This window comes from Tympanuchus pallidicinctus, unplaced genomic scaffold (assembly GCF_026119805.1).
Source record: "Tympanuchus pallidicinctus isolate F22 unplaced genomic scaffold, pur_lepc_1.0 scaffold31, whole genome shotgun sequence".
NCBI lineage: Eukaryota > Metazoa > Chordata > Aves > Galliformes > Phasianidae > Tympanuchus > Tympanuchus pallidicinctus.
In genome coordinates this window covers 11,750,003-11,766,925 of record NW_026294749.1, presented here as the reverse complement: position 1 = coordinate 11,766,925, position 16,923 = coordinate 11,750,003, and the positions used below count along the sequence as shown (strand labels likewise).

General features: G+C 40.3%; 1 protein-coding gene across 4 annotated transcripts in view; it reads left to right on the top strand.

Moving 5' to 3' along the window:
- Positions 1–16,923, top strand: part of KIAA0319 (KIAA0319 ortholog) — a 55,439-nt gene that overhangs the window by 21,144 nt on the left and 17,372 nt on the right. For all 4 annotated transcript variants that reach the window (XM_052697978.1, XM_052697977.1, XM_052697976.1 and 1 more), the window contains 12 exons: positions 863–1,046; positions 3,180–3,284; positions 3,971–4,068; positions 4,462–4,549; positions 5,019–5,111; positions 6,386–6,518; positions 8,319–8,547; positions 10,031–10,154; positions 12,374–12,506; positions 13,414–13,562; positions 14,424–14,575; positions 15,246–15,384. In XM_052697978.1, the coding sequence (XP_052553938.1) occupies positions 863–1,046; positions 3,180–3,284; positions 3,971–4,068; positions 4,462–4,549; positions 5,019–5,111; positions 6,386–6,518; positions 8,319–8,547; positions 10,031–10,154; positions 12,374–12,506; positions 13,414–13,562; positions 14,424–14,575; positions 15,246–15,384 (1,627 nt within the window). The remainder of the gene's footprint in view (positions 1–862; positions 1,047–3,179; positions 3,285–3,970; positions 4,069–4,461; positions 4,550–5,018; positions 5,112–6,385; positions 6,519–8,318; positions 8,548–10,030; positions 10,155–12,373; positions 12,507–13,413; positions 13,563–14,423; positions 14,576–15,245; positions 15,385–16,923) is intronic.

Sequence of the window (16,923 nt, the reverse complement as noted above, 5' to 3'; positions counted from 1 at the left end):
CTTTGATTCCCACACTTAAGATATTTATAAACATTAATCAGATCCCTTCTGAGTCTTCTTTTCTCAAAGCTAGCAGACCCAGGTTGCTCAGCCTTTCCTCGCAGGGCTGCTCCAGGGCCTTTATCATCTTTGTGGCCCTCCACTGAACTCTCTCCAAGAGATCCCTGTCTTTTTTATACTGGGGAGCCCAGAACTGGACACAAAACTCCAGGTGAGGCCTGTCCAGGGCAGAGTAGAGCGGGAGGATCTCCTCCCTGGACCTGCTGGCCATGCTCTTTTTAATGCACCCCAGGTATCTGCTGCCTTTGTGTGCCATAATAGGGAAAATGTTTTCCTCTAGGTATATGGTCAGAAGTAAGTCTTGGTGGGAGAAGGTACGGAGAATATGCTGTCCCATTCAGACTGTGTCTTGGGAAGGTGATGGGGCCTGAAAGAAGGGAGGGGTGACGGGCAAATCTAACATGGTCATTTCAATGACCTGCTTGGTCATTCCTGCATAACTTGCTGTGTCTTTCATTGCATTTCTAGATCAGTTTACAAGGGTGGTGGTTAAGAAGAACTTCACTGCTTGTTGACTCAAGTAGAGAGATTTAGGGCACTTCATTAGAAGTGAGGAAAGTTAAAAAAGTCCTTTTCTGCATCTGAAGCTTGGGAAAAAAATGAGCATTTCCTATAGAGACTGACGGGGGGAAAGAAACAAAACACTCCTTCTTTGATAGATATTCTTCATGAATAAAACCTCCTAACTACTTAAGTTAGTAAGTGAACCCCACATTCTCTTTCAAGAACAGTGTACCCCTAAATCTGTAAAGGTAAAGAGTGATTTATTTAAGACATTGTTTCCCTATAATTCATTTTTCAGGTTCCTTCTTATTCCCCTCCATCAGACAAACTGGAATTCTCCCTAGATGTGTCAAACAAAGCCCAGACTCCTACAGTGGCACCAGACAATGTGACTGAACATGGAATCATGCTGCTTCCCAGTAGTACTGTGCCATCTGAAACCCTGCAGCAATTTACACCTCCTGCTACGGCTGCCAAAGCAGGTAATGTTTCAACATAGCTGGAGAGGGCCTGCTGAATGGGAGGGCTTCAATACTGTCAGGCTTGCATCCTTTTCTTAGTTACGAACTCTGTTCAAGTGCAGCCTCATCCCACCTTAAGCATGAAGTCCTGCAGTAACATTGGAAGCTCCATCCCTTTTAGCTGGTTACTTCTGAAGCAAAATTCTGATCAAGCGTAACATCAGTGGGAAATTATAACAACTTTGCAAAAAGCAGAGATTAAGGGCATTTTCTTAATGAGTTAATTTTTATATTGGTGAGAAGTACCTGACTTTCTGGAGTTTCCCAACAGTCTCTTCTAGCCATACTGTTGTTTTTGTGTGGCTTCAGAATTCTGTTCATTCTCAGAAACTCTTCAGTAGGGTTCCCACCATGTATAGCTGTCAGATATCATGCAGGAACACAGGTGGGACTTGAGGAAGCTCAGCCCTTAACAGGGGAGAACAACACTTCATCTTGAAAAAAAATGTGATGACTTCAAAGCTCTAAAAAGGCTTATAAGACTTCCAGCTGCAGGGCAAAAAGTTCTTACTTTGAAGAAGATGTCTTTAACCGCTTTGCTGTCTGTAATTGTGTTAAATTCTGTCTGTATGTTAGCGTAACTCCTTTCTTCTGGCAAGTTTCCCCCCTTCCTTTGTATCCTGGCAAAGGGTTAGAAGGGCCACAAGAGTCAGAGAAGCACAGACGTATGTTTTTCTGTGCTTCTGAGGGATATGTAGAGCTAAGCACTTTGCTTCCTGGTAGAATGGGTCTGATCTGGGACATTCCTGGCACCTTCTGCCATGGCCTGGCTAGCAGGATGTAGATCTACTAGCCAGGTAGTAGTAGAAGGTAAAGGAAAGAGATGAGTTGCAAGGGGGTTTTTCTCCAAGACAATGAATAATCATTACCACTGAGGGTTGACTGGGCAGCTCCTCCTTCACAATAGCAGGCTAAAGAAGATTTAGAAAAGGTACTTGGAAGAAGCAGCTGAAATGGAAGGTTGTGATGAATCTCACTATAAAGTATTGCTTTGTATAAGGATTGCCTCAAGTTTGTGCTCAGCCTTACTATCTCAATATGGGAGACAGTGTCTCCTCCTCTTTTGGTCATCATGCTCATTTAGCCATTTTGTTCTCACCTTACGAGAGAGGTCAAAAGATTTTAGAAGCACAAACCTCCACTCTGCTGATGGCTAAGTCAACTTCTGTGAGCAATTCTAGGGCCTTAGATTTAAGAAGCAATGACAGAAGGTGTCATCATGGCCTCTTCACTGTTTCCCTATTTTGACCTGTCATCTGGCACTGCTAAGTCATCTCTTACTCATCTATTAAGAGTTTAAATTGGATGTCTAGATAGTATTGAGTGTTGCCTTTAGAGGACTTCTGCTCTGTGGACTCCCAGTATTCAGGAACAGATCTAAAACCTTTGAAAAACAGATCTGTGAGAACCTTGCTTGAACTTGTGCTTTGGTATGTTCCTGTTGGAGAGTGGGTTTGTAGACTTGAGTATTTTTGGAAAAGGAAAGATTTTTCACAGGCAAGAACTGTTTCTGGATGACACACAGGTTGAATTGCAGTTTAGCTATGAGATAACCCTGCTCCTCTAGCAGAATCTTTGAAAGTGACCCCATGAGCTGGACTCTTGGCTATGCCTACCCAAATGCAACACAAATACACAGGTAGTGCTTCCTGGTGGAAAAGAGGCGTTAGTTTTAGGGTGGACTATATTAGCTACTTTCATGAAGTTTTGTGATGTTTCCTTTGATTCTGATGACTCTTTTTGTACTCTGGACATTTTTGAACTCCTGTAATTCCAATGAATTAAGAAAAATGCGTAATTCTTTCTGCAGAGCAAAGTTAACTCTGATATATCAGAAAAAATCAGAACTCATACAAGTAGGTGAAATTTTCATATTTAGGGAAGAGCAATTGTCTGGAATAGTTCAGTAAAAAGTGAAGTAGCCATAGTCATGATTATAATTACTATTTGATTATGTATCGAGGAATCTCTTTTTGTTTTAATTATCTTTGCCTGTTTGCCAAATTTTGCTTAATCTGTTGCAAATAATACTTGAAGATACTAAATCTATACCCACCTCGTCTTCTAAAACATAATGTTCTCATTCTGTCTTAGATACAGTAAAAGAACTTATTGTGTCTGCTGGAGATAACATACAAGTGATGCTACCCAAAAATGAGGTTGAACTGAATGCTTTTGTTGTCCCACCACCACCAACAGGTGAGTTAAATGGCCCTGCCATACAGGACATGCTCACAGTACCAATGTGTAAATGCAGATGAGTCCTGAGTTATGTGATCATCTGCAGTTACGGAGAAGATGTCTTTCTTATCTCCTCCTTCTACTGTTGTTTTTGTTTTGTTTTTGTTCTGGTTTTTGGGTTTTTTTTTGTGAATCCAATTGCTGAAAGCATTTCCTCCTTTGAGTTTCACATTTTGAAATGGCTTGTGTTTTCAGAATCTGAATTCATTAGCCAAATGATTCAACAGAAAGCCTGTCATTTCTACCTAAAGATTATGTTGCCCTGGTTATAGCATCTTGTTTTTAAGCAGAGATGGAAAAAAGGTGGAATCTGAACACACTGACCTTAAAACCACCAGATTCTGAGCTACAGTAGCAAAGAATACATATTTCATAGGTAGCCATGTAAAATGCATTCACTTCATGTAAAGCTGGATTTTAAAGTTATTTGTGAAAACTGTTCCTGTTGCTATTTTAGCAAGTTACAGCATACTATGGAAGCATAACTTGCATTTGTAACGCTTCATTTTTCTGTCTCAAACAATAGCACTCATGATTTCCTACTGTAGCATTTTATCTGACTGGTAGTGAACTTGATTTCTTTGTTTCCTGGACTTACCTAGAAAGGAAATCTGATCATTCTTTTATTGTGTTATTGCACTAAGAAACATCCTATAACTATGAGTGGAGATTAATTAGTCACCCTGCTGACTATGGTGGTGAAATGGAGCGCAGGTACACCCGGACACTGAAGCTCTCTCATGTAAGTGAACTGTAAGCTCAAGCTTATTTAGTTTGTTCAGTTCTTTCACAGGAATTTAACATGTGATGAAGGGTACCTTTGTTTGAGGAATTCATGTTACTGTGAGTTTTCTTCACTTGCATGTATCACCAACTCTTTCATAGATCTTCAGAAACATGCCATCTTCTACAGACCCTCATAATTTTCTAAGATAGAGTAAAAATTCCTAAGTGTTGGCTTTGTGTTCCTCACCTCTAAACAGTAAACAGTGTTTCTTATGTATGGGTTTATGGAAGGAACTCTAAGTTTCAGATATCCAGATTTTTCTATGTTTACAGCATGATTGGCAGATTGTGTGCGTGTTGCATCTGTATGTTTCATCACGTAACTGGATTTGTTCTGTGTGTGCCTCAGCTGTCGGTGGGACTTTACGCCTTCAAAGTGACAGTTTCTGGTGAAAATGCCTTTGGCGAAGGTTTTGTAAATGTCACTGTCAAACCAGGTAAGTCAGTTGACTGAAAGAATTAATTTCTTCAACACAAGTGGTCATACAACGTGCTTGTGTAACGGTCTGTCTTCCAAGGGCATTTAGAAGTCCAGTTATGCAGAGATGTATTTCATGTCTTTCTGTCTTTAAAGCATTTTAAGGAAGTGCAGCTTAGGATCGTGCCTAATGTGTACAAGGCTTGAGGTAGTATCATGACACCTTCTATACTACAAGGATCAGGCTTTAGGTGCTCAACTGGCTGTAGCTGCAAGTTACAGCACGGGTCTTTCCTGAGTTGTACCAGGTGGAAGGGGCTGCAGCAGAAGCCTGATGCTCTTCAGTAACCTTTTGTATCCTTTGGACAGCAGATATTGCAGAGCTGTCATTTTTAGATGTAGGTTACTGAGGACTATTGATTTGTAGAGTTACCAGATTATCTTTGCCCAGGTCCTCACAGTTTTTTTCAATCCTATCTTTCTCACAGCAATCAGAATTAACCAGCCACCTGTTGCTGTTGCTTCACCCAAAGTACAAGAAGTTTCTTTGCCTACAACTTCTACCTTCATTGATGGCAGTCGTATGTACTCGCTTACTTGTATTACACTGTATTTTTAATGCAGTTAAAAACTGTTCATCCATACTGAGTGGAATTCTTTCCATTCAATGCACAGAAGTTCCCTGAATCATTATTCACGTTGGGAATTTGAGGGCAGTTATAAGTGGTTTTTAAAAAGGTTGAGTTAATTGGATGTATAAGATTGAATGATATGTATTCTAGAATGAGCTGCACTTGGAAGATTCTTATTTTCTGAAGTTTTTAGTTACAGAAGACATGATTGCTTGACTTTGTGTATTTGTGGAAATACAGTTGGCACATCAAGACAGTAGTGGTAAAATGCAGCCTTCTACTTGTGAACTGAGATAGTGTGTGGCCTTAGAAATTTCTTATGTCCTGGTTGGGGTTACTGGGGTTACTTACCATTACTGGCCTCTGTGCCAGTCTGGGTCCATGATAGAGAGCTGACATGTTTTGATTACTGCTCCTCTGAGTTTGTTTAATAGTTAAGCAAAGGTTTGCTTTTATATTTACTAAGAACAAACAAACTGTAGAACGTACAAGAAGTTGTAGACTGCCCCATCTGGAGTACTGCATCCAGGTCTGGGGTCCTCAACACAGGGAAGTTGTAAAGCTTATGAGCTGAGTCCACAGGTGAGCCATGAAGATGATCAGAGGGCTGCAGCATTTCTATGAAGACAGGCTCAGGAACCTTTGTTTATTTGGACAGGAGAAGAGAAAGCTCTGGGAAGGCCTCATTGTGACCTTCCAGTATTTAAAGGGAGATTATAAACAGAAAGGAAAGGAACTTTATACAGAGATAGTGATAGGACAAGGAGGATAGTTTTAAACTAAAGGAGGGGAGGTGTAGATTAGGTGTCAGGGAGAAGTTTTTTACTAAGAGAGCAGTGAGGCACTGGAACAGACTGCCCAGAGAGGTTGTGGATGCCCCATCCCTGGAGATGTTCAAGGCCAGGTTGGATGGAGCCCTCTTGAAACTGATCTAGTGCTTGATGTAGCAGTTGTCAACCCTGCCTGTGACAGGGTTTGGAACTAGGTGATCATTGAGCCATTTTGTAGTTCTGTGATTCATCCGCAGAGAGGCTGGCTGAAATTGACTTTACCTTTGTTTTTTTTTGTGGTAAAGCATTCAAAATGTAACTCATCATCTGGTTCAATATCTATTGTACATGAACTGTAGAAAAACAGTTAGGGATCAGTGCATAAGAGACGTTAGTATTCATACAGCCTGATGTTACACAGGGTACTGATACATTTTTCTTTAATTCATCTAGAAAGTACAGATGATATGAAGATCGTGAGTTACCACTGGGAAGAAATTAAAGGGCCTTTGCGGGAGCAGAAAGCATCTGCTGACACACCTGTCTTGCACTTGTCCAACCTTGTCGTTGGAAATTACACTTTCAGGTACACCTGCATGGATGATTTTCTTTTGAGTTTCAGGCATTTCTGTGATGCCAGCTGGATGGGGTTTTTTTTGGTGCTTGTGCATACCTCCTTAAAGAACTTCATTTTACTTCTGTGTGCTCTTTGCCTTCATTTGATGGGGACCAGTTTCATTAAGAAGTACTTGTAGTGATTTTGTGACACTGGTATAATGATGCACAGGAGCACAAACCTATGCAAATCAAGGTATCAGAAATCAAATAACCTCCTACTTCCTGCAATAATAACTTCAAGAGAATATATATATATATATTTTTTTTTCAGATGAGACTAAAGTCAGGATGTGAAAGTCATCCCCTGAATAGTGGTGACAAACAGAATAATATTGGCAGTCTGATCCATGCAAGGTCCCATGCTGTGCTGAGTTTTGTAGTTCTTATCTTCCTAAATGCCTTTGCCTTGCTGCTTTTTTCTTCCAGTTAATCCTTGCTGGCGATGGATTTTGTCCAGACGACAAAAACAATGTTTGTAGTCCTGGCTGCTTTAATTAAAATCAGAGATCATTTTCTGTACTTTTTAATTTAGCACCTTGTCCTGGACTTGTGCATTTTTCACTGAATCACTCTTGGCTGCCAGTGAGTAACAGCCTGCAGGTCAGTATGTCATGTATCAGTGCAGCATCAGCAGAATGCTGAAGCCTGTTGATGACCAGTGTATGGCATACCTTGAACATGGCCCTTCGCAGAAGCATTGCCAAAAATTGTTTCAGCTTCAGTTCTCTGTTCTCTACTGGAATTGTTCCATATTGTACAATGGCAGAAGACTGTTATTTTCTTTTCCTCTTTTGAAAAGGATAGAGCTCACGTACATTGCTTTTAAGCGTGCTCTGAACACAAGGGAATTAAGAAATCACTTTTTCCATATGCCTCTGGGAGAGGCTGAGGTATTTGAACAATCCAGCAGCCTATTCAAGCTCACAGGAAATTAGCTGGAAGATACTCCTAACACACTTGGTTGTGCATCCATTGCAAAAGTGTGCAGTTGCTGATGGCAGGATCAGTAAACATTATTGTTCCCTTTTGGGGAAGACTTCAAGAGTGGCTCCCTTCCATGATTTTGGCTGTATGCAGTACTCACAAAAGGGGTGAATTGAAGATGTAGCAAGTTCCCACACCATGGAGAACAGTCTGTCATCACTTTCAGGTGTCACATTTTTAGATAATAAGTGTATGATAATGCTGTGTTTCTGAAAGGCAGTAAAGATTGTTTAAAGCCTGTGTTACAGTTAGTTTTGACTTAAGATTTCCTTACCAAATCAGAGCTGATAATAAGGTCCATTAGTATTAGTAGCAGTTTGTTTAAGAAATAAGAAGTTATGAGGTGTTACTGTGCTGTGATGAGGCAGAGTCTATGAATATCCACAGTAGTGTTGGGTGCAGGGATTGCTCTGCAGTAGCAGATGAATGAAGTCACTGTTCTTTACTGAGTACATTTTTAAAGAACGTACAGCAAAATCTCTGCAATTTGATGGAGTTGCCATTGACTGCACGGAAGAGGTTTCATCTGGGATCCAGAATAGATGTGCATTTTTTTAATAAACACATTGCAAGCTGTGATTGAAAGTAGTCTTCTGAATTTCTTCCCACCTTAGTTGAAGGCTATGTCTTTCTACAGCGCAGGTTTGTAGAAATTAAATCAGTGGCTCTGTTTTAGGGAGTGATTTTGTTCTCTTTGAGTGCAAGCAAAATGGGAATCTTTGGCTTCTGACTTGTCAGCAGTCTGATCTACCAAATGTCCAGTCTTGCCTTTTTCCTGTTGTAGACTCACTGTGATTGATTCAGACGGAGCAGCCAACTCCACAATTGCATCTCTGAGTGTCAACAAACCAGTGGATTACCCACCTATTGCAAATGCAGGACCTAATCAGGCAGTCACTTTGCCCCAGAACTTCATCACGCTGAATGGAAACCAGAGCAGTGATGACCATGAAATTGTCAGCTATGAGTGGTCACTCAGTCCCAGAAGCAAAGACAAGGTTGTAGCAATGCAGGTATGCCTATTTCTCCTTGCACAGTACTAGAAAGTTTTTTCATCTTTGCCTTTAATATGAAGAGAAACAGACAAAAGTAATTTTTCAGAAGCATTTAAGTATCCAGAGTGCTGTTGTTCCTTTCTGTTGTGTTCAGCTTTTTAGACTCTATTACTATTTGTGATTTTATTTTTCTTTTTTTATCACTCCTTATGGCCATTTCTGTTCCCTGCTATTGCATTGTGTTCTGGTGGTTTGGAAAAAACTTCAGTTCACTCTGCCTAATCCTGGACCCTGGAGCTTGCTCCACAGGTTTGCATCTTCTGAGAGGCTAGATGTGGTGCAAACTTTTTTTTGAGAGAAGATTAGACTTGCCCAAGTTTTTGTTCAACAGTTCGTTTTCCTGGAAACAATAGGACTCAAACAAGAACTTAATGTTCTGAGTGAAAACTTACAAGACTTTTGTCAATTTCTTGCTGACACACTGGTGTGCTTTTTGGTTCAACCTTAATAAAACACGGGTTTCCTATGAATGCTAATTGATTTTACTCTTTATTTTTTATGGCTACATATTTATCTTTTATCTTCTGTTTTTTTAAATCTGAGTTCTCAAATCAATACAAATACAATTTCAGTGCACTTACACTCACTGGAGTGCAGGTTCTTGTAGATGATTAAAGTAATTAATACAATGATTCCAGCTTCAGAACTTCAGAAGCCATTTTTAAGAGAGATGTGAGCTCTCTGTGTTAAAAAGGCAAATGCTTTAGGCTTTCCAAACTGGAAAGAGACCACTTTGTATAGATCATTTTTAAAAAAAAGCTCAGATGGTCAGATAATAATGTATCATATCCTTTAGTTAGCATTAGACTTCCCTGAATAACTGTGATAATTGTAATTTTGATTGATGAAGATGGAAAGGGTGATTCCTCATGAGATATGTAAATGGTCATTGTGTTAGCAAAAGGGCATAGAGTTGGGCCTAATCTTTTTGTGAGCTTTTGTGTATATATATGTGTGTGTGTGTGTATTAACTAATAGTGCTGGAAGTATATGCTCAGAACAGAGTTGCTTTGTTTAACTTTTCTATTTCCATAAGCCTACCTGGCTGGAATCAAGTATGCTGTTGTTCTTTTTAATGACTTATTTTTGCATTTAACTATTTTTAGAAATAAATACTGGATTAAACACTGTCATTGTTAATGTCCCATGTGTCTAACAATTATTCTTGTTCAGAAATAATGCAGCAATTATACTAAAAGTTAAGAAATTAAGACTTTATGTTGATAAATATATCTCTGGATTGATAGTTGCAGTACTGAATATATGACATCTGCCTGTACGTCAAATTTTAAGTATTCTCTTTGTCTGCAAGGTGCTTTTGCTCAAGTCATGTGCTTATTTGGAATTAAAATGTACTTTACTTTTCCTCCACGTCTGCTCTCTTACTATATTTTTGTACCCCATGAGTACTTTTTCTCATCTCTCTCTCACTGCCATGCAGGGAGTGCGGACTCCATACCTCCAGCTATCTGCAATGCAGGAAGGAGATTATACCTTTCAGCTCACAGTCACAGATTCAGCAAGGCAGCAGTCCACTGCTGAGGTCACTCTGATAGTACAGCCTGGTAAGCTGACTGACTGCAGGCATATCTGGGTCCTTCAGGGTGGACCAGCCTGAATGCCTTAGCAATGTCATCTCCTTATACTCTGATCTCCTTATACTCACAGAATCATAGAATCACCAAGGTTGGAAAAGACCTACAAGATCATCCAGTCCAGCCATGCACCTATCACCAATAGCTCCCACTAAACCATGTTCCTCAACACAAAATCCAGACGTTCCATGAGCACCTCCAGGGTCGGTGACTCCACCACCTCCCTGGGCAGCCCATTGCAGTGCTTGTATTGCACCATTCAGGTGGCAGTCTGGACATCTGGTGCTCCTGCATCAAGGACTCCTTCACCTCTGTTTCGTATCAAAACAAACAGTAAAAAAAAGTGCAGAATTCCAGGAAATCCAGGCAGTGATCCTGAAGGCTCCCATTGGCCTGATTATATAAGGCGCTATGCATATTTGAGAGTACTAAACTAAAATGTAGCTTTCAGTTTAATACCCTGCTGTTCACCGTGTCAGTCAGTGATTTGCTCAATTTCTTACTGTTTTGCATTTCTTCAAGAATCCTGGTGCAATCTGAATTCTCCCTACTTTTTGCCAGATGAAAAAATGAACTCTCTCAAGCAGAGAGTTTCAAAAGCTGCTTCTTTCACATCATTGTTTAGATTTGGGAGCTGAATGATGAGTAAATGCAAGTGCACCAGGCCTACAAAGTATTTTTTTTTTTTTCCAATTTTTGATAATATATTTGCATATTGCAGGTTCTTACATCTGAAATGGACATTTCTGCTCATGTGAAGGTCTCATATTACACTGTGGAGCAGTGTTATGTCTCCCTCATATTGCTCATTCTACAGCTACTTCTAGAACCATTGAATGCATTGGGTTGGAAGGAACCTTAAAGATACTCTAGTTTCACCCCCCCTGCCATGGGCCAGGACACTTCCCACAAGACCAAAGCCCCATTGAAACTGGCCTGGATCACTCCAGGAGTGGGGCATCCACAGCTTCTCTGGGCAACCTCTTCCTGTGCTTCACCACCCTCTGAGTAAAGAATTTCCTCTTAAATGTCAGTGACCCTTTTTAGGGAAACTTTGCAATGGGCATTTACCAAAGGAACCAGGAATGTGAATTGCAAGTACAACATGTATGGGTGGTATGTTTTAGATTGGTGACAGTGTTGAAGTAGGAAGGAGCTATTGCTGAATTCAGGTTAAAGTGGAAATGAATATACAGGAGAATAGTAGTGTTGGTGGTTTGCCATGCCACAACAACAACATTTGGGAACAGAATAATAAGTTATATTTTTTCACCAAATCCTCAAAGGCTCGAAATTGAGACTAGCTTAGTGGCATTGCACAGACCTTGAGCACCAGGAAACTTGGCCCGGTATCATCTTTACATTTGTGTGGTCACAGTGGTGGAGGCAGATAAATGCCACACCACTCCTGTCTTAAAACACTTTTATACAGTGTACTTGAGCAGGCTACAGAGTTCATGGAGAGTTACCATGCCGTCAGATGTGATTGAGACAGGGAAGAACGTGCTGTGGAATTTCACTAGTTGCAGAGCTGGTCTCTCCCACCAAGTACTTTTTATTGATTTGTGTGTGTTATATGCAATCCCTAGGAAGTGGTGGAATAACTTAATCCTAGAAACCATTTCCAGGGACAAGAAGAACAAGAAAATCCTCAAGCTCAGGTTCACCAGAAGGAAGTCATGCCTAACCAACCAGTTATCCTGTTATCAAATCACCAACCTGGTTGATGAGGGGAGAGCAGAAGGGGGTCTTATTGGCATATATACCCAAAGGGAGTTTGCAGAGAAGATGGAGTCATACTCTTCAGTGGCATCCAATGCCAGGGCAGTGGACATAAACACAACAGGTTTCCTCTGAACACCTGGAACACCTGTGTGCTGTGTGGGTGATGGAGCACTGGCACAGGTTGTCTAAACAGGCTGTGGAGTCTCCTCTTGGAGATCTTCAGAAGCCTGGACATGAGCCTGGACAACTGCTCTGGGTTTCCCTGTTTGAGCAGGGCCTGGACCAGGTGTACCCAGAGATACCTTCCAACTTAAGCCACTGTGTGGTTCTCTGAATCTCTGGTTCATGCTTTTTGAGCCTCCTGGCTGGCTTCTAATTTTATATTCTGTGTAAAATCTTGCTGATTGACAGTCTTTGCTAGCGACTAACCAGCAAGTGTGATACATTAAATCTTATTGTTACAGAAAATAACAGCCCTCCAGTAGCAGTGGCTGGCCCTGACAAGGAATTGACGTTCCCAGTAGAAAGTACTACACTGGATGGAAGCAGAAGCCAAGATGACCAAGGCATTGTCCTCTATCATTGGGAAAATATCAGGTAATCAGGTACCTAAAGAGATATATTACTAATCTACAGTTTAGAGGAAAAAAAAAAAAAGAGGGAAAGAAAAAAAGAGAAATTACTTGACTTCCAGAGCCTCTTAATACTGTTGAAAGTATTTGAGTGTTTGAAAACTGCTTTGAGAGTTTCCCTCCTTAGGTGGTAAAAGGTTGAGAGATAAGAATTTTAAATTCATCTGGGCTTGCTTATGTTTTATTCTGTGTCATCTTGAAACCTGGAGTCACAAACTTATTTTATGAGGAAATTATAGGAACTCTCTTATCTTCCATTAAGGAGGGCAACAGGCAGAGGTGCTCTCCTGTAATGTGTAATTTTTTCCTGTCAGTGCTTTCATAATCTCTTCAGTTTGTTGATAACAAAGGAAAAATTATCCAAACAATCCCTTTAGCCAGAGCATTCATTAGAAATGACTGAAGCACTGTTGAATAGTGATTAAAAATGCTGTAGAGAAGCTTGTAATTGTATGCTCAAATACAGAGCTAATTGATCCTTAATAAAAGAACAAAGGTATTAGTTTGTGCAGCTGTCCTGTCCACAGTACAGAAATGAATTTGTTGGCACCCACTATGTGTTGTAAGTGACTTTTAGGCCAGCAGCATTTGCATATGCTCCCACAGAACAGTTCAGCAAGGAGGCTGAACTGAGGTGCATTTTCTGCTCTTCTAATGATGGTATGTGTGCTGCTTGAGTGTTTTGAATTTCTAGAAAAAGAAGCAACTATGAACTCTCTAATCTAAACTCACTGTGTTAATTTCTTTACTGTCAGTGCTTGTAGAAGTGATAGAACCCCAATATCCATAACAGCAAATGATATGAGTGGTGCTGCTCTGAGAGAATTTTGTCTGGCTTTGACAAATTATTTTTATGAGATGTTTTGTTTCAGTGGGCCAAGCTACGTGCAGATGGAAAATGGTGACAAAGCAATAGCAACTGTGTCTGGTCTTCAGGTTGGCACCTATCGCTTCAGACTGACAGTTAAAGACCAGCAGGGGTTAAGCAGTGCATGTGTGCTGTCTATTACTGTGAAGGAAGGTAAGCCTATTGCTGCTGCTTAGGATGTAGTAGGCAGCTTGCCAGTTAGTTTAGTCACTGACAATGTAAAGAAACTCAGAACAGGAACGGCTAATGTATTTGTTGTCGTCTTTCAAGGGATTCAAGAAGAATAACTTCCATTTTGTAATAAAGGAGTATTGCAAGTAACTGCTAAAATCACTTTCTGCTTTTACATCTCTCTGCCTTCCACCCCACCCTTTCTCTCCCCCTCTCTCTCCAGCTAATAATCAGACCAGTGAGGCATTTCATTTATCATCACAGCTTTCCAGAGCTCTGTCTTACCAGTTTTGTTCTACACACAAGTCAGTGATGTCTGACTTCTGGAAAGAAAATGTTTTCATGCTTCTCTCACAGTTCATGTTATAATTTCACTTTTGCAGTGAGCAAAAAGCATTCAGGATCTGCAGTTATTATTGGATACTTTGCTTAAATACAGATATGAAAAAGTAAGATTTCACACAAGCTTCTATTACACAGAGTGCAGCATCGTGCTCTCGTGCTGAGCTGTCTTTCTGAGGCAGGTAGACAAAGGTGATCAGATGCAAAAGTTACTGTGGGACTACGAGTAGAGTACCCTACAGTGCTTTGAAATATATTTTTGGATAGTATTTCTTGTCAGTGTTCTACTCAGGGTGCAGAGCTGCTTTTGTCAGATTATTGTAATTCCAGAGCCAAATTCTGTATATCCGCTCATCTTTTTCCTGTCCCTTTGATACAAGGTTCTCTTGTTAGTGCCTGTAATCATCAGGGTAGAGAATTAAAGTGTGGGTGTGTTGGCAATGGTATATCACATCTTGCATGAATTGAAAGCAAATTCTTCTCCACTACTTTTATGGCTAGAAAACAACAGTCCACCCCGGGCACATGCTGGTGGGAAGCATGTTCTGGTGCTTCCCAATAACTCTGTTACCTTGGATGGCTCAAGATCTGCTGATGACCAAGGGATTGTGTCGTATCTGTGGATTCGGGATGGTCAAAGCCCAGCAGCCGGGGTAAGTTTTTTTGAAGGTTTTAACTGGATTCGAATTCAGCTCTAAGGTTTGTTGTTCACTGCAGAAGGGCAAGCAGGGATGACTCATGAGACGCAGCAGAGGATGCTGTCTACATCTGATTTATCTCCTCAGCTCTCTCTAATGCTTTGGTTCAAGTAGCTTGTGTCATTTTCAGTAGTGCAAATTGGTAAGAACTGCGAGAGGAGAAGGGAAGATGATAGCAAAGCTTCTAGAAGTAATTCACTTAAGTATATGAGGAGGACTGGAGGGATTTCAGTTACAGCTGGCAGAAATGTTGAAAATTCATAAACTTCAAGGAGAGGAAATGATATATAAGAAAGCAGAACTAATGATACTAGAGTAAAATTGAGAAATAATAATGTGACTGTCTCAGGCTTTCAGGTAGATGGGGACTTGAGGATGTCAGCTGTTCTATCCGAGGTGTTTTTTATTTTGTTTTGTGTTTTGTTTTAATGAAAAGAATCTGTATGCAGAGATCCTTATTAACTCCCACTTGCAAATTTGCATTATTCTGCTATGAATTGTGGATAGGTCACATTTGTCATAAAGCTAAAGCAAGAGCTCACACTGTCCTATCAGATACGTGAGTTGATATTCGTATCTGCAATTTTATCTGAGGGTATAACCATGCTGGTGCCTGTTTTTGCAGGATGTGATCCTTGGCTCAGACCATGAAGCAGTATTGCAGCTAACAAATCTGGTGGAAGGAATCTATATTTTTCACTTGCAAGTGACAGATGCCAAAGGAGATTCAGATATTGACTCTGCTACTGTTGAAGTGCGGCCTGGTATGACAATTAAAAGGTCATCGATACGTTGTGAATACCTCATCTTTGTTCTCCTTTTCTCTTCTTCCAGTGTTGACAAGATTTTGCCAGGCTAAAACACAAATAATTCTCTCTTCCTGTCATCTTCTTGCACTTCTCTCAGTTGGCATTGTGTGTGTTGAACAAGACGTGTCGGAGTTCTTCTTTCCCATTTGCAGCATTACTCTCCTAGATAAATATCTGAAAATTACACATCTTACTCTCTTAGTTTCAGATGAGACAGGATTGCTTTATTTGGAGTGTCTGCCATTATGCTGTGTTTGGGTTCTAGGAGAAAAACAACATTAATAACTCACTGATGTTTATACTTGCCTGCTAAGCCAAGGCTGTTCACAGCAAAGAGCCCAAGGAGCTGGGAGGGAATAGAATTAGGACAGCTGACTTAAACTGGTCAAAGGTATATTCCATACCATATAACATCAAGCACAAGTTTTGTAGAGGGTGGCACTGCATCTTGCTCTCTTCCACTGCTCAGAGGGTGGTGGTGAGCAATTGCTTGTGCATCACTTGTCATATACGTTTTTATATGTATACAGTCATGACTATTTTCCTTTGCTTTTTCTCTGTCTTAGTAAATAGTTTTATTAACCCACAAGTTCTACTTTTTTTTTATTCTCTCCCCTGTCCCATTGGGAAGAGGGGAAGTGAGCAAATGACTATGTGATGTTGAGCCACTTACCAGGTTAAATAACAGCACTTAATGTTTTCATTTAGCTACTTATTGGTTTTCTATCATACATTGTAGTTTCTTGTTGTTTTTTTTGTGGTTATTGATGGGTTTGGCAAGTAGCAAGATGTGAACTGTGCATTAAGTTTAGGTACAAATGCTGCAATAATGTGTTTGTGTTGGCTTTTTCCTTCTCTTATTCTGAAGAACAAAAACAAACCCCCAGGACTTTCAGAATGTTTTAAATTGGCTTGTCATGGTCTGATATTGCTCATATATAGTATTGTCTTCAATTGTAAGCTCGGTGGTTATGTGATGGAAACAATGAGTTGGGTTTTCAGGAAATTAATGTGAGGCAAGTCTGTCAGATTTCATGTTTGTCTGGTTCCTGGGGAATTATTTTATTTCTTCCTCACTTTATTATTGAATGTAGTCATGTGGGAGTTGGCTCAAAAGTATCTTTGCATGTCTGTGAAGTTTGTTTCGTTTGCAAATGCAAATATTATTTGAATATATTTCTCATGTTTGAAGAGAAATATTTTTGGTATTTCTGAATCTGACTGTCCCCATTTAGGCTCATTCCCTAAGTCTTGGATACTACCCTGCGAGTCTGTCTTTGCATCCCTTTTCCTCATTGGTAGCCAGTAGATCACTGGCAGGTAACTTAAAAATCAGACTTACCTAGCACTTACCTCAGACCTTCACGTGGCAGCATTATGGGAAGCAGATGTTGTTTTTCTGCACAGAGATGTGGTAATGCTGAAATACACACTGCAGTGTTTTTTTTCCCGAACTGATAAAGGTGGAATTGCTATCTTACCAGATTTATTTCA